The sequence below is a fragment of the Homalodisca vitripennis genome, unplaced genomic scaffold (assembly GCF_021130785.1).
Source record: "Homalodisca vitripennis isolate AUS2020 unplaced genomic scaffold, UT_GWSS_2.1 ScUCBcl_2486;HRSCAF=7308, whole genome shotgun sequence".
Classification (NCBI taxonomy): domain Eukaryota; kingdom Metazoa; phylum Arthropoda; class Insecta; order Hemiptera; family Cicadellidae; genus Homalodisca; species Homalodisca vitripennis.
In genome coordinates, this window is record NW_025778600.1 from 1 (window position 1) to 21,825 (window position 21,825).

Here is a 21,825-nt window from a genome sequence, read left to right on the forward strand (position 1 = left end):
TAATTTCTTGCTTCCCTGATTTCTACCCTGAATGCCATTTTAGAGTGGCAACACACAAAAAAACACTACCACAGACTATATCTATAAATAAGAACGACTAAAGCCACTTACTCTTGTGTTTACATATCCTGAGCAGGTACATGAGCACGTTGGTGATGAGGTTGATGGGGGAAGGTGTGGTAGTGGTTCTGTGCATGTTTCTGATTAGCTTTGCCAGACCATACTTCCACTCAATATCTGACTGGGCCTGAGGGAAAGAATGAGCAAACATGTCACACTGCAAATGGTAATGAGATTCTTCACAACTACAACATTCTTCAGTTTCGAAACTAAATAAGAGTTTCCAAAAAAGAATACCAGGGTTTTGAATGGCTGTTACTTAAAAACTATTAAAGATAACCAAATGATTTAAACGTCAAAATTGAAGTTGAAAATAACCAAGTTTTATTTTCCTCGTAGCATGGGAGGAACCGTTGACCTTGGCATGAGTAGAACAGCTGTGCAGTGGTAGTCCGCTATTGTGATTGTCACGGCTGGCACCAGTTTGCGAGTATGATGTTTACAACACAACAGAAGACACAATGTGGTCTGTGGTAACCAGAATTGAAATTGATTGTTAATGTACAGTGTTGGTTTCGAGTTACGTATTGAGGTCGAAATTTGCCAGGTGATAAAGTAATTTGTCTCTGGTTTAACCAGTTTCGTGACAGAGAATGTGTTGAAAGAACATTCAACTGGTGTTTTTATAGACATCATTCTCAATTATTCTAAGAATACCATCATGGACTGTCGATTTGGATATATTTAAGTGAAGACCAGTCGGATAAGAGACTTTTTCGGGTTTCAGATGCAAAATTCTTTGATTTTGTCACCACTTGTTTTTTGCCCAGCCAGTTAACTGTTAAACTGGTATATATGTATATGTGCTTACATCAGAAGCATGTTGTTGCTTACTAACACTCATGTTCGTTGTTTTAAATTGTTTACTACTAGAAAAAAGTATTTTTACACATGGTTGGTTAAATCCGTTGTGTTATCAGTATTATCAACAAGTATTGCTGACAAGTGTAGTCAACAGTATTATCACAATTATCAGTAATCAGTTTAGTAAAGTACCTCCCTGGTTTTATCAACACGACATTTAGCTTTAATAATATCATATGATGATCAGAAATGATGATAGACATCTATGTAAAACTATTAAACTCATAGTTGTGTTTCATTAGTAAATAGTTAACAAAAATAAGAAATATGGCATTATTTCTCAATAATATGAAGTAATGATGATTTTTAAATTGATAAAATTGTATTATCAATATATGTATATTGGACTGAACTGACACAACTAAAGTTAAGGCAAGATAAAATGGAATATCTGATTGAGAACATGGAAACACAATCAAGAACGCATTATTCGGGCAGTCTTGACAATACAATTCAAAATAGCTAAATGCTCAAAACCAAACCAAACAATAAACAGCTTTAGAAAAGTAAGGAATGCAAAAAATTTTTTCAGCATTTCCCTTAAAGCTTCCAAAATACAGAGACGAATGCCAAAAATCGTACTGAAAAAATCCCTCAAAGTGGTCTAGGTGTTATTTTAAGCGGATAAACACCAAGAAACAAAGAAAGAAAGCCTCAATCCCGCAAAACAAAACATCCAGCTACCAAGACTGCAAAAGAAACATCTTTAGAGAAACCAAAACAAACAACTTTGTTAAAAAGAAAACCTCCTATGAATGCAGTTATAAATCGTCCCCGAAGACCAAACTATTGAAGATTTTTGATGGTCAATACATAGAACATTTCATTAATATAAACCAAGACCCTCAGACAATGGAGAAAAACCCCAGGACCAATTTATTCCCCAAAGGAAGGACATCATAATCCAAAATAACAACTGTTTTTTAGAGGAGATTCAAAATCACAAAGAAACTACTTAAAAATCTCAATCTTTCTAACGACACAATAAACCCTAATCAAGAAACTAAATCAAACACCTAAACTACAGTCCAAAAAATGTAACAAATCCCAACTGATACTTCTACACCAAAAACACACAGGAAGTCTCAAATAAAATAAATAGACTGCAACATCTGGTAGAGGAAACTAAACCAGATGTAATAGTTTTGTCAGAACATGGTCTAAAATCCAATCAAATAATTAACACTGTCATGTTTCCGGGTTTCTCCCTTAAAGCTCACTTTAGTAGAATAGAACTCCGTAAAGGTGGTGTATGTATTTATGTAAATAATATTCTTGAGAACTACACAGAAACCATAGACATCTCCCAGTACTGCAAAGAGCTCATATTTGAAGCAGTTCTCGTAAAACATTAAACTAAAAAAATACCAATTTGTATATATTAGGTACTTACAGATCACCTGACGGCAATCTGGAAGAAGCACTCAGTGCCCTCTCAGAAACTCATTGAGAAGACAAAAATTGAAAACTCCCCACTTATAATTATGGGGGGACATTTAATGTGGACTTACTAAAACCAAATAGAAAAAATCTTATGCTAAATGAGACCCTTGCTATGCACAACATAGTCAGACTCCCGCTTCCTCCAACAAGAATCACTTCCCTCTCAGAAACTTCTATTGACTGGATTTGCACTAAACATGAATACTAAGCAGCTTACCACTGTAAGCCCTCCGATATTAGCCAGGAGAGGCTCATGGTTAATAAAAGGGATAGCGTTTTGCTGCCACCACCCTAGCTCGTAGGGAAATTTAGAATAGTGGTTGAGAAGGGTCTTGAAATAATTACTCACGTTTCTCCTTTGTTTGAGTCCAATCTATATTCAAAATGCACTAAAACACTCGTAGGCGCACCCAAACTACTATATGTGTACCGGTGTGTTCGCATCTCACTCCACCAAAATAAACTTACTTCACACACTCTACATTGCCAATCCCTCCGCCTACCTCCGAGCCCTCAACTCGACTGCCGACCCGTGCTGACGAGTGCTGACCCTTGCATTTCCTCAGCACGGCCAGTCACCTCACATCACGCGGTTAAAGGGACTTGGGTTAGTCCAGTTAATTTACACACTGTATAATTACTAAAATACCATCTAAAAATTACTATATTAAAATAGTAGTGTGCGTGCGCGCTACATCACTCTCCCTTTCAGGAAAGATGGATCATACAGAATCTTCATGGTGATACATCTTAGATTCTCAGAACATAACAAACATTTACAATACTTCAAAAAAAAATGTATAGGATAACATTTTACATTACATCATTTCTTCACAACTTAAAAGGACAAAATAGTATTTTAGGCTGCGTAAGTTCTTATAATCTACAATTTAACTCTACTTGACATTGACAATCACTTAAGATATATGTCCTCCTAACTACATTACATTTCTTGAGCTTGGCAAGTCCCCACATATTTATAACAAATATAGTCCTTTGCAACACTGACCTGACTGGTTCAGCACTACAATGAATTTCACAATACCGTACTTCAAGGCGGGCTTGGTTGTATTGAATTGAACAAAGGAAGACTCCTGAATAATTTCTGCGAAGCGGAGTTCCATGTTCTACTCGAATGGTTGGGGCTTGCCGCTCAGCAACTGAGGACATCCTCGCACAGGTTGGCATTTTCCTGTGACCAAAAACAAAATAAACTACGCAAAGTACACTATTCAAAATGAACAAAATAAACATTGAAACTATGATAATGTAGAAATAGTTCAGTGGGGTTTCTATACTTTCTTTGATACTAGGGTACAAAACATGTGTATCATTTAAAAGCTTGTTAAGGTCTAGTTCTATGTGATTATCTTTAAGATTGTCCTTGACTTTTTGCATTGTTTCAGATAACAAGCTACTGTTTTTAAAGATTAGATTTTCTTCGTGAGATAGCAACAGGTTAATCTTTGGGATGTGCAAATGGTTAATGTCAAATTTATATTTTATATTTCCTTGAGTCCTCGAGAATAACTTATTATATTTACCAAAGATAGCGCAACTTGAAGCCTGTTTTAATATTCCAGACTTGTTTAAAGTTAATTCTAAATAACCTAGATGTGGTGGAGAGATAACTGAGTTTTCTCCATCAGAACTCCTCATACAGTTAAGTATGACTTTATATGGTTCCTTTAGGCTATAGATCCAATCATTTGCCGTTTTGGATCCATACAGGTGAAGTTACATTTATGGTTAAGGTTCGTGAACATTTTTCTGTGACTAGGTTAGATCCCATGAATAGAGCGAATATACAATCATTAACGCTATGATGCAATACATTTATAGAGTTAGGACACAAATAAAAATGACTTAGTCTACACTGACTTAGTGTGTTAAAATCGATAGGTGCATAATACTGTCTCTCTTTGGAGATCAACAAAATAATCAACTTGTACATTCCATTTTAACCAATGTTGAAGGTTTGTTTGGTACAATGGAATAACTTCTACTTTATAAAGTTCAAGACGTCTGTCTTGCGAACTTAAAGGTACAGTTACGATCAATCTAATTCCTGTCTTGGTGGCTAAAGCATGAGCAGTGCAAAAGGTGTAATACATAAATACGTCCTCTTCATTAACTGGTATAATTAGTTTCAAATGACGAGGTATGACTTTTTCCTATGTCAAGCAATATGTTTACAAACTCATGGGGTGGTAGTAATTTGCTGCTTTATTCTACCTGTGTTTACTAATTCTAAAGCTTGCCTAAACTCAACAATTCTTAACTTTGCTTCATCTATGGTTTGACCTAAATGACGTGCTAGACTGACGGATTTTAAATGTTTTGTTAATGAACGATGTAGCATAATGTTTTCTTGTTCGAATCCTTGGAGTGAAGTGATTAACATGCTATTTGAATGAGTAAGTTTAGTCATTATCTCTGATATGGCTTTAGTATTTGTTACCATCTTTTCATTCATGTCTTTCATTAAGGTGATTTGGTTTTCTCTAGAACTCAACAGTGATCCGCTAATCTTTTTTATCTCTTCAACTTTACTATTAAACTTGTTCCATATCTTCGCTAGTGGGCACACCAAACAACCATTTCAATGCATATCCTCCTGCATCAACTAGTCCTCGCTTGGAGCGTTCTGTAGGTAGAAGCCTAAATAAGTCACTTACATCGGATTCATACTGGTCTATCCCGGTCTTAATTCTACTATATTCGAAAGCAAAGTCCTCATCCCACACATTTACACTAGTGTTCGTATAATAAACTAAGTCTGTGCACAATGTCTTAAGTGACTCAAGTTCGTCTCTTATTTCTATCATATTAAAATCTAATACAATCTTCCATTCATCCTCGGAAATAATTGTGTCATGAAGTTTCTTGAAAACGATTCCCTGTGTCATTTCATTCTCTGCCATTCCTGTCTCGACAAAGAGTACAAGTATTCCTGAAATCATCATTTAGATCCTAATAATTGTTTACTTCATGAATATCCTGACTTATTCGAATTTATTTTATTACGTACAGCTTGATCTTATGTTTCTTATCTTAACCTGCGTAGATATAACTTCTTTCCTTATAGTGTACTCAATCACACATTTGAATTGTTTGGATCCTTTAATTTGGCTTTTATTCACACCACCTTGCATACCCATTCATCAACATTCGTTTCACAGTCATACAACATTCATACTCACGCATACAACCCATTCAATTCGGAGTAAACTATTGCATTCTACTTTGTACGTGGTACTCTAAAACATCTTTTACTTACACATCAGACAAGAAGCATAACATACTAACGAGGAAATATTTTAGTGTATCACATAACATCCTCAAATAACAAACAATACATAATTATTCAATACATTGCGTTTACTTTTAACTACTAAATAAAACGATGCAATACGCGTTCACTGTCATAACAATATGTATATACATTCCTATTATTTAATAAACTTCATAGTCTTTGAATCTACACGGTTTTCTTCTATCTCTTATGGATCTAAAAGGGCCTGGTCGCTCTTCTGCGGTTCCTGGGCTTGGTTCTCTCCTGTCTTGTTCTTCATTTTGTCCGGCTACTCTATTGAATGCCTCTTCATGGTCTTCGGTCTCTTCAATGATTTCTTCCTGTTCTTCTTCTTCTGCTACCTGAGCAGCTTTTGGATCATTTTGGCTACTTCCTTGTTCTTGCAACTTAAACTCGGTGACAGGTTTTACTCGATTCACATGTACAGTTACATTCTTCCTTTTAATTCGGAGTACGACATTCAAATCTGATATAACCTTGACAATTGTGTATGGACCTTTCCATGGTCTAGACAACTTCTTCACTCTTCCTTTTTTTCACTTGGGGCACGTGAAGGTATACTCGTTGGCCCTCTTCAAATTTATTTAGCTTAGAATTCTTGTCGTATTGTCTCTTTTGCTGGGTTCTTGCATGGTCTTGGCATTGTTGAGACAAATTCCTTACGGCATTCAACTTCATCTTAAGATCTTCGACATAATCAGGGTAACCATCATCTTCTTCTGTGATCAATAGATCATCTTCTAAGGGAGTCTTCATCTCTCTTCCAAAGACTAGCTCAAAAGGAGAAAATCCTGTTGAATCATGCACTTGAGAGTTATAAGCCATATTTACCATTGGTAGGAGCTCGTCCCAGTCTGTTTGATTTCGGTTGACATAATGACTTAGCATCTTGGGTATGGATCTATGAACTCTTTCTGTTCTACCATTGCTCATGGGATGATATGCGGTGGTTTGAAGTTTCTTTATTCTTAGTAGAGCACACATGCTTTTCATTATTTCGGATGTGAAATTTGAGCCTTGATCAGTAATTAATTCACAGGGTACTCCCATCTTCGTAATGACTCTCTGCACAAGTGCTCGGGCTATTGTTTCTGCAGTTTGGTCTGGCAATGCAATAAACTCTCCGTACCTTGTAAAATGATCTATAACTGTCAGTATGTATTTGTTTTTGGAGCTTGTTAGGGGTAATGGGCCAACAATGTCACACGAAATCCGGTATCCAAATTCTGTACTTTCTTGAAATTTACCTAAAGGTGCTTTAGTTTTTCCGTAATCCATTCTTTTATTGCATGGATCACATGCTCTGATAAAAGGAGACAACATCTAATTTCATTTTCGGCCAATAAAACTTTTCTTGGATTCTTAACATCGTCTTCTTGATACCTCCATGACCTGCTGTCGGGATATCATGGTGTAAACGAATAACCTTCTCTCTTAACCGTCTTGGAACGACTATCAGTTGTCTGTCCTGCCTCTTTATATAGATGACTCCTTGTGGACTTGTTTTGAACTGAGGGTATTTTTTCAATCTCTGGCACTCTTCATCCTTACATTGATTTTCTTTAATGCTGTCCACATCCAATATAGGTAGACTTTCCACAGTATTCTTGCACACAATTCTGCTCAGACAATCAGCGTTTTGATTTTTTATCCCTGGTTTATGGAATACCTTGTAGTCATATTCAGCCAATTTCAGTGCCCATCTAGTGAGTCTACTCGAAGGATCTTTTAGCGGACAGCAGCCATCTGATTGCGCTGTGATCAGTATACAAGGAGAATGATCGTCCGTACAGGTAGCATCGGAAATACTTTACTGCCCATACAACTGCTAAAAGTTCTTTTTCTGTTACTGTATAATTCTGCTCAGCAGAGTTTAACTGTCTTGACGCATAGGCGATAGGGTGTTCTATTCCATTAATCACTTGTCCTAATACTGCGCCAAGTGCAACATTACTTGCATCAGTGCTTTAAGACGAATTCCTTGGAGAAATTTGGATACACTAATAAAGGTTCAGTTACAAGGATGGTCTTCAATTTTTCAAATGATGTTTCCGCTTCTTCGTTCCACTCAAACTTTTGGTCTTTTTTTGGTTTAATTTTGTCAGAGGTTTAGCGATGTCGGCAAATTTCGGTACATGCCTCCTATAGTAACTACATAGTCCTATAAATCCACGAAGTTCCTTTTCATTCTTGGGTCTTGGAAAATTTTTGACAGCTTCAATCTTATTCTGACATGGTTTGATTCCATCTCTCGATACAACATGGCCTAGGAAGTTAATTTCAGACTTTGCTATTTGGCATTTCTTCAACTGGATACTCAAATTTACCTCTTGAAATCTCTCTAGAACTTCACTAAGATCTTTAGCGTGCTGATCAATACTCGAACTGAAGATTAGGATATCATCCATGTAGGGCAAGCATGCTTTTCCTTTCAGACCTGTGAGAGTAGTATCAACCAATCGTTGAAATACAGAAGGAGAATTGATCAATCCCATTGGCATGCGTGTATATTCATAATGACCATCAGGAGTACTGAAGGCCGTCTTCTCTTGACTTTCAGGGTGCATTTTTACCTGATAGAAACCCGAATTCAGATCCAGTGCCGAGAAGTACTGACTGCCTCCTAACATGTCTAAAGTTTCATGTATATCTGGAAGGGGATATATTTCCGGAACTGTAATTTTATTGAGTTCCCGATAGTCTACACATAGACGATAACTGATGGTACCATCAGAGCCTGCTTTCTTGGGGACAATGATTACCGGTGCTGACCATGGGGAAGTACTGGGTACAATTACACCTTTATCTAATTGTTCTTGTATCAAATTTTGTAGAGTACCTCTCTGTGATTGTGGCACTCTGTAAGGTTTCTTATTGATCGGAGGATGTTGGCTCGTGTTGATTTTGTGAGTGACTAAAGAAGTACACCCCAAATTCTCTATTCCTCCTAAGCTAAATAGACGCTTGTAGCGTTGGAGAACATTTTTTAATTTATTTTGGTCTTCAGTTGGGAGGTGCTTTAATTTTTCTTCAAGTTTTCCATTGAATTCCTCTGTCCTATTTTGTGTTAGATTTACTCGTTTCCATGCTCCTTTATTTGCTTCACTGTGTGGCTCTTCTATTTTGCAGAGCAGCGTATTCTTGTATATCACTAAATTTTCAGATGTGATATTTATGATTTTGGTCCAACACATTCCTTTATTCACTTTTGAAAGGCTTCTAGCGACATTGATGCCATGAACTTTTACTAACGCTGGTTCTGTAATTACTGTTTTTCCTTCCATTTGTTCCATTTGATCCTTTTTGTTTTTGCTTAATTTTACTTGAATAAGCATTTCTGAACGGGCAGGCACGTTGATGTTTGTGCGACTATACGCTAAAATGTCAGGTATTTCTTCCTTCAGGATTTGTTTTGGTGGATTAAGGTTTGTTGAACTTGTTTCGTGGGAACATTGAACAATGCCAATGCCACTTCTCCTGCTTCGAGTTACAGGGGATTCTCTTTCATGGAAACTGCATGCTATCTTGTTTCCAATACTCAGAGACTTATTCTCAAGGTCAATCACAGCCTTTTTTCGTTTCAAAAACATCGTATCCTAGGATAGCAATATAATCTTCAGGGAGATCTGTTGCTACGAAGTCACATTTTAAATCAAGTAACTCTAGTTGCAAGGTCTCTGTTACAGTGCCGTAAAACGTTCATAACAGCACCAGTGATACCTCGTATTTGGATTTCAGTTGGAGTTAGCTTGTTCTGAGCCATTGTCCTATCGATCAGTGATACTTGTGCTCCTGTATCGATTACAATGAGACCGTTCACTCCTCCTATGCACCCTTGTACAATTAATTCACTCACATTTTCTTGTGTCAAGGTGGCAACAGCTTTGAAATTCAACTTCGCCTGTCTGAGTCCCGTGTGGTTCAGATTTAATGATTTCTGAGGTTCCCAGCGGCGTGCCTGGGTCCCTCGTTGTGGTTTAACGTGTTCGAAGCTGATCCACGTCCTCCATGCTGATACCCTCTGCTCCTGAAGGTTCCTCCTCTAGCTGCGCCTCTTCCTAATGCTGTATTTCTCATACCCCAACAATTGTTTGCTGTGTGTCCAGGTTTTCGGCAATTTTCACAATAATAGGTAGTTGTTTCACTTTTACTTCTACAATCCCTCTCTTTGTGACCTTTCTTCTTACATGTATAACATACAATATCTACTCGCCTGGATTGGCATTCTCTGGCTTTATGGCCTGGTTTCCCACAAGTGTAACACGTAGTAGTATCGGTGATCGTTCCAAAAACTCGCCTTGTCTTCTCCTCAAATTCGGATGGTCTTTTCTCTAAGTTGTTTAGAGCTATCGCCGTGGTTACAGCTTCTCTGAATGTTTTAGGGAATTTGATCCTGGTCTGCCGTCCTATTTCACCATTTAATCCTCTTACAAAGGCATCCATGGCTCTTCTATCGGCCTCTTCTCTCAGAATTTGGTTTGCTTCAGCGTTGTTTGTAACTCTTAGAGTTTTATCACTGACCCTTTTTTACTCGGTCAGAGAACTGCTCAATAGTTTCTCCTCTGTTTTTGTCGTATGCTAGCCAATTGCTCGAAGTAGTAATGATCTGGTAGGCTATCGCCGAATCTTTCCATAAAAGCAGCTTTTATTTCTTCTAAAGTTGTTGAGTTTTTACATTTTTCGTCTGACTTTGCAAACTGTAGAGCACTGCCTGTTAGTTTAAGTTTTAAAACTTGAAGTTTTTGAGCTTCACTCCAATTGCTGAGCTCTCCAATTCCTTCGATGTTGTCAAAGAAGGGGGCGACTAGATCTGCTTTCTCTCCATCGTAATGGGCTATACTTGAGACAAGCTCAAATGACGGCTTGCTGTCTGCAAGGGTCATGTCCATCGGGGACGGAGATGTTTCAGTTTTGTTCACCGCGGAGGTAGAAGCGTTGGCTAACGTTTCATCTAGTGTTACTTGAAGCGACCTCACTTTATTCGATATGGCATCAAAGGCGTCTTGGACCTCAACGGTCTTCCCTTCTAGGTGTACAGTGCCCATCGTTAATAATTAAAAAAAATTTGGTTTTCCTCTTTGGAATACAGTAGCTATACAATTCTCTAGGTTATCAGTGATATTCAATAGTTAAACTTAAACGCTCTAAATGAAATCCCTAAAAGACATTGACAGCAACAATGTGAATAACTAGTTTCCCTATTTTTCAGTAAAATAACTTTTCCCCTTTTTTTTTTTTTTCAATTTTCGATAATGGATCAATCAAACAATAAAGTTTTTCGATTTCCAAATGATACCAATCACTAATCGGTAGTATTGAGTTATCAATGGATCAATAGTCTAACAATGCCTCGATATACAAGTATATCAATACTGTAATGTGACTCAATACAGCTGCAATAATATTAAATAATCGTATTTGTTATATGATATACTATGTGCTATTACTTATATACTCTAATAGTTAATCACATTAACTGATATCACTTTGTTTTCAGTATAATTCGAAATTTACCCTTTTTATAAGTCAGCAACAAGTCACTTCCAACAATTATTGCTATTATACTCTTTTACACTTATATTAAAATTTCTACGGGTTTCTTTTTGTATACAGATATTAATGAATTATCAATCAAATCGAACAGTAAGCTAATATAGAATCATTGGCATATCCCTATTTCCAAGCAAATGATTTTAATCAACACGTTATTCTGCTTATATTTACGCTGAAAACATGATGGACTGAATGCCCTGGAGGTGACGACCTGACATGGAGGCTTTGGCAAAATAAAATACTAGGATGTTATCCTTTTAATTTCTCTTATTTAAATAATTCTGAATCTGTTTGTCAATAAAGAAGTTTAATGCTTAAAGCCTGGCCTCAATGCTGCATTCACCATTTATTTCCAAAGCATTTTGAACCATATTATTTAACCAACTATTTACTAATAATACGTAGTCTAATCTTAGGTTTCGCCAATGATTTAATTTAATTTAATTTAACAAAGTTCCCACTGCTCACCAAATAGTGACAGGGCTGCCATCTCGAAGGCTGTGGATGATCGTGACTGCGTTGACGGAGATGACAACATCTGCGTAGACAGTGGTCGGCAGTTGGTAGTTCCGGTCTGGATCACTGGATGTCCGGTGACGTATGCCCTCCTTGTTCCTTTCTATGTTCTATGATGACGTATGATGATGGCGTCCAACTTCCGCTTCATAGTGTAATGGCGTTGCACATGGTGTAATAAGCACACAGAACTAATCCAAGTCCATCTTCGTTCATATAAGTTGAATTTACTCGAAATTTAGAAATATAACATTGCAATTAATTTGTAAATGAATTTAGAATAGTAGTTATTTGGATAATGGAGTGTAAACTGAAATGTTCTAATAATTTTCTCAACCACGTGGTACACTTCTTTATTTCTTTTAGAGTTCTTTTAAAGTTTTGAAATCATTTTGAAATAATTTGCTGGTTTAATTATCGTATCCCACCGCTGGTCACCACTGTAAGCCCTCCGATATTAGCCAGAGAGGCTCATGGTTAATAAAAGGGATAGCGTTTTGCTGCCACCCACCCTAGCTCGTAGGGAAATTTAGAATAGTGGTTGAGAAGGGTCTTGAAATAATTACTCACGTTTCTCCTTTGTTTGAGTCCAATCTATATTCAAAATGCACTAAAACACTCGTAGGCGCACCCAAACTACTATATGTGTACCGGTGTGTTCGCATCTCACTCCACCAAAATAAACTTACTTCACACACTCTACATTGCCAATCCCTCCGCCTACCTCCGAGCCCTCAACTCGACTGCCGACCCGTGCTGACGAGTGCTGACCCTTGCATTTCCTCAGCACGGCCAGTCACCTCACATCACGCGGTTAAAGGGACTTGGGTTAGTCCAGTTAATTTACACACTGTATAATTACTAAAATACCATCTAAAAATTACTATATTAAAATAGTAGTGTGCGTGCGCGCTACACCACTAAGGTAATTGACGCTGGGCTGTCAGACCACACCGCCCAAAGCTGCGCTGTCAACTGCAATCCGAATACAAGCACTCAATTCCGAATCGGACGTTGCTTCAAGAATAATAACCTGCAAAATCTTAAATACCTGCTTAGCAAAGAGAATTGGCAAACTGTTCTTTCCACCAAAAATGCAGAAGTAGCTTTTAAAATATTCCTTAACATCGTGAACATTGCACTAAATTCAGCTTGCCCTCAGAAGAAAATAAAAATATCTCATAAACAAAAAACTTAAATTTCTATCTGATCCTGAAGCCAATAAACTTAAAAATGAATATTTAAAAGCACTCAGAAAATTTGAAATTACAGGAGACGTAAATGACAAACAATTAATGTCTGAACATAAAAAGACATATGACCTCCATCTAAAACTACTGCGGAAGCAAGCAAGCTCAGACCACATACAGAATTCTGAAAACAAATCAAAAGCAATGTGGGAGATAATTAATTCATCATGGTCCAAAAAAGAAACTAACATGAAACAAATACATTTGGAAGTAAATGGAAAACAAATAAACAAAGTGACAGATGTTGCTGAACACTTAAATACATTTTTTCACAAGCATTGCAGAAAAAAACACTACTACCACAGAAAAATCTTAAAACTAAAAACATATTAATGAATATACCTCAACCTCCACAGTTTTGTAGTTTTCAAGATACAAGTGAAAAAGAAATCAAGAAAATCATAAACCAGCTAAAAACAAAAAACTCATCCGGAATGGATGAAATCTCATCTAAAGTCCTTAAACTCTGCTGTAATGAACTAGTACTCCCTTTAGTTGATGTAATTAATAAATCCTTAAGTACTGGTCATTTTCCTTCCCAGCTTAAAACTACAAAGGTCTTCCCAAAATTCAAATCTGGAAATACTAACGAAGCAAGCAACTACCGACCAATATCTCTTGTATCGACCTTCTCCAAAATTTACGAGAAAGTTGTTTTAAACAGACTTTTGAACCACTGCACAGAACATAACCTACTCAGCGATTCCCAACATGGTTTCACCAAAGGAAAATCTACTACAACAGCAATAGTCCAAATGGTAGAGTCTTTGGTTGATGGCTTGGAGGAAGGAAACCTGACGACTGCAATCTGTCTTGACTTTAGTAAGGCATTCGACTGCCTGGATCACCAGCTAATAATTAAAAAACTAGAAACATTGGGACTATCAGGCATAGTTAAAGAATGGTTTATAAGCTACCTGAAAGGCCGCACTCAATTGGTAGAACTAAGACATACAGAAAATGGGACCGTCAAAACAGCAAGATCCAGCCTGCAGCCTGTAAACCGAGGTGTTCCTCAAGGATCAGTAATGGGCCCGGTACTCTTCATTCTCTTCACAACTGATCTTCCCCAACAACTTGGAAATACTTGTAATACTATAATGTATGCTGACGATACCACCCTGGTATTTAAAGAACCAAAAACAGAAAGTCTAGAAGTAGCTTCCTATGTAACCTTGAACATGGCTTACCAATACTGCCACAATAACGACCTTGCAGTTAACACAGCTAAAACCACTCAAATAGCTTTTGGAAGAAAAGCTGACAAAGTCCCAAACCTACCAGATGTAAACAAACAAGATGAAGCTAAATTCTTGGGCATAACTCTAGACAAGAACCTCTCTTGGACGCCTCAAGTGGATAATTTATGCACAAAGCTTAGCTCCAGCCTCTATGCGATGAAACGGATAAAGGATACAACAGATGAGAGAACAATTAGGGTGGCATACTTTGCGCTTTTCGAGTCACACATAAGATACGGACTGTTAGCCTGGGGTGGAACTTCAACCACTAACATGCAAAAGGTTCTCAAGAAACAGAAAAAAGCAATCAGAATTATCGCAGGACTGCAAAGACTCGACAGCTGCAGAGAAGCTTTTAAATCACTTGGACTTCTTACTGTTGTCTCTCTCTACATCGAGGAAGCTGTGATACATGCAATAGCAAAAACCCCTACTAGAAGAGGCGAAGTTCACCAATATAACCTAAGAAACAGCACCCAGTACAATCTTCTAGCACACCGAACGACTCAGTTTGAGAAGAAACCGTCATACATGGGAACCAAACTTCACAACCTCCTACCTCCAGATCTGAGAAGCAAGAATGAAAGAGAGCTACCACCTGCATTACACAAATGGCTTATCGAACGTCCATTTTATTCGATGGAAGAATTTTATCAACAGATTTTTGACTTTTAATGTATTTAAAAGTTATTTTCTTGTTACTGTTATTATTGTAATTTGACTTAAATACTATTCTCAAAGAATATGTAAATTAAAGAATTTTGATTTGATTTGATTTGATATTATACAGAAATTTACTGTTCAGCAGGTTGCTGTCTAATTGTTGACTACTCTGGAACCAGTCATCCAAACATGGAGTTCTTCTTCAGCTACCTAATAGATACTATATATATATATATAGGAAAATGGTATTGTTTGTGTATGTTGCTGTTAGTTTTCTTAATATGAACATCTTACGATAGATTAAGAATTTGCCCCTTTAAATATTCCTTTAAGCTGATCTGTCTCTTGTAAGCTACCTATTAAAAGTGATTTTAACAACATCTAAGAGAGCCATTCCAGAAAAAAGGCTAAGCAGAGCCACATAATTATATAACACTTTTATACAGGATGATGATAACATCTTCCCCCTGGAAATTTCTGAATGGTTACAGCAAAAAATGAAACTTACAGATGGTAATTATTAATCTAGATTAATATTACCAAGATTTATGGTCAAATCAAATCATGTTTATTGCCTTAAGACTTTCACAAGTATTGACAATGTCTATTTGCCACCAGATAGCCAAGTCAAAAGTACATGTAACAATGTGCTATTCTACAGAATAAATAAAATAAAAATCATACAGAGGCCCAACATTAGCATTTACAGCAACATTATATAAGCTTAGTGGTTTAAGAGTGTTTTTCTATTACTTCTTGTGTTTTTTTTCTTTTTAAGCAGGCTGCATTAAAACTAGTCAGAACAAGGTATTAACAATTGTAAAAAGCAACCAGACTGTAACAAAATGTTTACAATTTTACAAAAGTCCCCACCAAATATAAAAATCATTAATAGGTATAAAATTCAACAGCAAATAAAAATTTAACATTAAGTAAGTATAGTAAGTGTAACATTTAATTAAGTATAAAATTAAACAATCAATATATAAAATTTTAAAATTAATAAATAAAATTAATAATAAAATATCAAACTATACAAATACAATTACATAAAAAACCTACAACAAATTAGAAATATAAATGATTTGTAGTGAGAAATTCCTCAACTTAATAAAAATCTCTATAAAAAATAGGTCTCAGATATTATCTATTTTTCGACATATTAAACAGTTCTCTACTTACCTACACAATTACCTTGGTTAAGAAGGCAATTTCTATACTGAAATTCAATCTTTTTATACTGGGTGGTCTTAAACTCAGATGCTACTAATGACTGGCAGGGTGATTCTGGCCCTATCCATTTCAGCGAATGGTTGAAAAATATTTTTGTATTAAATTTGCCACAAAATGCTACTGGAAAAATGTGTTTTGTCTGAAGTAGATAGAATTATAAAAAAGTTGCTTGCACCAGCTCTTCATCACTTTAGAGTGTTTTCCTCCGAAAAACCTTTTTGATTTTGGGAACAGGTTACTAGATACATGGTACAATCACTACTAGATGCCAAATCATGACTGTATGCGGGGTTGAGAAAATTTCTCATTCGACTATTTCTGTTGTAAACTTTAATTCTTATTGACTAAAAGTTTTCAAATAGATGACTACTCAATTGTGTTTTCACTGTAAAGAAGTCTGATTTACCCACTATTGAATATCAAGAGGCCGAACATTTTGTGCATCCAAACACTGAATTTTGAAGATTTATTTTGGCCACTATTTTGTAGTATTACCAATGAAACAAACTTTTTTCCTGCAGAGGGGAAAAATTCCTTTGGATTCTCTTTGGGTACCATTATTCTTGCTTTGGATTCCTCTTGGCTTGGTTCCAAAGAGTTATGTGGTGTCTCCACTAAAAACCACCTCCTCCTTCACTTTCTCAAACTGAGCAAGAACTACTTATTTGCATTACTACAGCTCAGCGAGGGGCACCAGCACCTGCATATTTCTTGTCCTATTCTACTTCTCTTTCATTTCCCTTTTGATGATCTTCTGAATCATAGTTAATATTACATGCCATTTTCTAGCACATTCCTGCATTGTGGCTACGGAAACATTTTGACCGCAAAATCAGATTTAAGGAAGAACTGATGCTAAATCAAATCAAATCAAAATATTTATTGTTCAAAGACATATACTGTACATGCATAGAACATAGTCATTAAATAGTATTTACTATATAATATGAGAACTATGTATTATATAGCATTAGTAGTATATGTTATAAATACCATAACCTAAAATATTATATTGCTATTATACAAACATTACCATTAAAACTAAAAGTGATAGACAATCACGCATCTGTTAATGGCCCAGGCTATGGAGCTCTGTCCAACAGCTCGACCACAGAGTAAAACGCATGTTTTAACAAGTATTGCTTTAAATTATTTTTAAAGGATGCCTCAGTTGAAGAAGTTTTCACCCCATGCGGCAGAGCATTGACTATTTTGGAACCAACATATGATACGGATCTTTTGAAGATGTTGCTGTGGTGGTGCGGAATGATGAGTGTATCTCTGTTGCTGATGGAATACAGATGATTATATGTAGGGAAATATTGCAGGTTTTTGAATGTATACATTGAGAGAGAAAATATAAACAGTGAAGGCAGAGCCAAAAGGTTTTCATTAGTGAACACTGCCCGACAACTGTCACGACTACCCAGGCCACACACTACTCTAACAACTGCAGTGGAGGCTAGATAAGTATGACTAGACAAAATGTACGGTATTAAAGTGCATTTTACCTGTATCCTCTGATAGGTATCGCTCATCATAGCGATGAGCAGATTGATGAGCACTACCACCGAGACCAACATGTAGATCCCGAACACAAACTTGAAAAGGTACAGAGTCCACTCAGGCTGTGAGGTGTCCTTGACTTTGAGGTTGTCCGGGGTTGTCTGGCCAAAAACCGCGAAGAACAAGAACTCCAGTGCTGACATTGGATTTAACCTTACTGCAACACAACTGTGTATTACTTCAAAGTAATTAATTGTACACAGAAATGCTCTCGTTTTAGTTTTAGATTAACACTTTACAATGGGGAGGTAAATAGTCACAATGTAGCACTAAATTTTAAATCGATTCATAATTAAAATTTTACCTGCAGTTTTGCCAACTCAGTTTGGTATAATTTCTCGGTACTTTGCTATTATCCAGAGGCCGTTCTCTCCCTATATAATATTTTTTTAAAGCTATATAAGTAGGTAAATACATATGTAGTTATTATAAATACTAAAAGTTAAGGTTAAGCTTTACGAGCGCTCACTTGATCTGAACCTTTCACGACCTCAGATCACATTGCACATTGTCCAACTTTTCTGATATCAGATCACGTTGGGTGATCTGGGATGTGATCTGAAGTAAGGAGAGTTCCGATTGGAAACACCTCTGGCCACCAGTGCGGATTTCGGTGGCTCGAAACATCCCTCGAAATAGTACCCAAACGTAAGGTCAGATCTGGTGAGTGTTCATAAAGGTTTACTCTAACTTTCATATTACTAGTAAAATGTATACGATAACCTAATCTGAACCTACTTATATCACTTTCTCTTTTAACACATCAATATTTAATACTGTCTTGGGAGAGACATCAGTAATAGTTGACTGAGTAACAATAACAGTCAACTAGTAACCAATATTTATAATGCTGGTAATAATAAGAGTTAGATTTTTAATATTATTATATACTAAAATTAATGACTTTAAACTAATGAAGAAACAGCAAAACATGCTTTATTTTTACTGCTAAGGGCAAACGCGCACTAGCACGGCCAAGACCAAGACCAAGACCAAGACCACGACCAAGAACGTGCGGCCAGGACAACGTGAAATGATGTGGAGCAACGCGCACTAGTCAGACCAAGACACGACAGACGCACAACCACAGCTGTATGCTCTGGTCGCACAGACCAAGCGCGAGACCTGCTTGACGTTGCGGCCAGGTTTCCATCAGCTGTTATAGAACAGCGCGCACTGCCTACGGCCAAGTCTGCGACCAGGAGTAGTTGAGAGAGGTTGGTGTGTGCGATTGATTTGTTTGTGATTTGTGAACAAGTTTAGTAGACAGTATTGTAAAATGGCAATGTAATGAGGGATTTTTCATCAGATGATTATGCCAATAGAATAATGAAGAAGGAAAAATGGGAAGAGATAACATTGCTATTCGGTGGTGGCGATGTCTGTACAACAGCGGCACAGAAGAATGAATTATGTAAGTAGAAAGTATGTTTCTAACTTTTAATTACATATTTTAAAATTGGATGGACTAGAACCAGTATCATGAGGGATCTTCACGAAGCCTTCGATTTTCTGGGCAAAAAACACAGCTTATTTATGGTGGATATGGCCAGAGAATCTACCAGCAAGGATCTTCAATAGCTCCTCCTATGAATACTGTTGGCAACAACTACGAACCTCTCACGAGTCTACAAAGAAATACTTCAAGCACACATTCAATGACGTGTTCACGAAGACGACCAAGTGTCCCCATTTGGTTCAATGTGAGGCGCGATTTTCACTAACAGTTCGGCAAAACTTTTAACACTCATCCGTGTGTAGTTAAAAAAACTCTTCTTCACGCTCACGTAAATTAGCATAAAAACTAACGAAGTACCCTTTTAAAGGCCTCTCTGCTCTCAAGGGGTGTATCCAGTGTTTTCTTTTACTTTTTACATATTTACGGTACACATACATGGCCACTGCTATTTCTTCGACATCCATTTTCAGACTGACTGTTGTTTTTAGTACATTACAAAACTGTCTTGGTCTTGGTCAAGGTTGTGGTCGTGCTGTTCCAGACCAATACTGGTCTTGGTCTTGGCCGTGCTAGCGCGCGTTTACCCTAAAGTTAGGAATTTCAGTGCATCTGAGTAACTGTTAATTAGTAAAGTATTTCACTCACTATAATGATTCATTTAAGTAAAAATGTTACAACAGCAATAACCATTTCAAACAAACAAAAGACTTATAAAGCTTAAACCAATAATTTTTCAGATAAGTGTTGTTAATTCCTTATGTCAAATACAATTAAATATATTATCTTGTAATGTTGAATACATCAAAGGCAATAAAACACATGTATAAGTTGAATTTTGCAAAGTATTTTTGGCATACACAAGATATCTGTCTATTAAACATTCTTAAAAAGTATGGAATATTACAGTAAATAAAAACAATAACTAATACACATAGAGGAGCCAACCAACATTTTAGCATTCTGATTCTAATCTAAAGGCAAAATAGAGTAACAACAAAACAATCAGCTCTAACTAGGTTCAAGAACATGCTCAAAATGCAGCAGAAGTCTCAACTCATAAATGCCAATCAAATCTTTGTCTTCATTTAGTCCTCCATGGAATTAATTTGTTTTGAGGTGAGTTAACTCAAATTTTATTCCTAAACAAATTATGAAATAAATCTTTAGATGTAAGTTTATTCTCATTCTCAATGGTAAAAATAAACATTTTGTTTTGGTTTTACATACTTTTTATTTAAAAATAGTAAAGATATGCAAAATACAGAAAAAGTAACTTCAAGCACAATGCAAAATTAAATTAATGTACAAAATTTCTAACTGGAAAATTATATCCAGAATTTTAGTTAAAGTACTACAAACATTAAATGCCATAACTTATTCGTCCTGGACTATATATATATTAAGAATTTTGTTGAAACGTTTATTAATTTTATATACATGAGTTGATAGAGTGTTTTGATTTATGTTAGTAGAAATGGAAAATGCCTTTACTAATTTTATTAGACCAAAATTATTAAATAAACATTTAAATTTATGATGATAGGTATATGTTTTACTAGTAAAAAGTAAATAAAAACTGTGTAAAATAATGTTAAACCACTGATTTATCACGTAAGCTTCAATATTTGTGTTAAATTTTCAAATGTTTGGCACATTTACTTCTAATTGTAATTATTTTTGTTGTTTACAAACTTAAACCATGAATCATGAGTTCATATACTGTTTGCTATAATATATAATACAAAAATTTTGTTATTTAAATTCGATTTTAATTGTCAACATTAATAAATCAGAAACTCTTTATTACAATATCTTTGAGAAATATATAGCACCAATTTACAATAATTTAATGTCTATAATATTTAGAATAATAATGTCTGCACAAGAGTGCATATAGTTGTTTATAAAGTTAAAATGCAACATTTTTGTAATCTTTCCAAAGTTTCAAGGAGATTAGATGATCTGATCAGCTGAAAGGTTGCACGGAATGCAGCAAACACTGAAAGCCCTATCCTAGACACTGAGAGTGAGCAGCAGCCTCCGTTCCGATGTGTACGACACCAACACTATTCTAGAAGCCGACAGCCAACTTACAATCCTCATCCTTGCGCCACACGCATTTCCGGCGTTTGGTATACCAAGTACAATACACTGTATCGGGATCCAAGGGTTTTGGAGTTGTTGAGGTGGGTTTTTGGAGTTGTTGAGGTCACATTCTCTGATCATAACAAACAAATCCCTCAAGACTCAGCTTTTGATTGGCATCTGCTGAATTGAGCAAAGACTAGGCCTACTGTATCTAATATTACTTTACAGAAGTGTCAAGTCATTAATACTGAACTTTAAACATCGGAATGTATAAAATGGAATTATGAGTGTTTTCAAAATGTAAAAGTCTATAATTAAATTTTAAAATAATTAATATATATTTAGAATACTTTACAAAAATATGGAGAAATTTAACGAATACAGTTTTGCTGTTGAAAGACCTTCCAAAATGGAAAGCACATAGATGTAGGAATGTATAGTTTTAAAATTCAGCTATATGAGTTATCAATATGTTGGGACTTAAATATTCAATGTCACCAAATTCGAAAATTC

General features: G+C 36.1%; 1 protein-coding gene across 1 annotated transcript in view; it reads right to left on the minus strand.

Moving 5' to 3' along the window:
* Positions 1-111: 111 nt before the first annotated feature.
* The window catches only part of LOC124372073 (ankyrin-1-like), a gene marked incomplete at both ends in the record, with an annotated part of 69,289 nt that continues 47,575 nt past the window's right edge, over positions 112-21,825 (minus strand). The window contains 2 exons of the mRNA XM_046830437.1: positions 112-247; positions 17,711-17,922. Coding sequence (XP_046686393.1) covers positions 112-247; positions 17,711-17,922 — 348 coding nt within the window. The remainder of the gene's footprint in view (positions 248-17,710; positions 17,923-21,825) is intronic.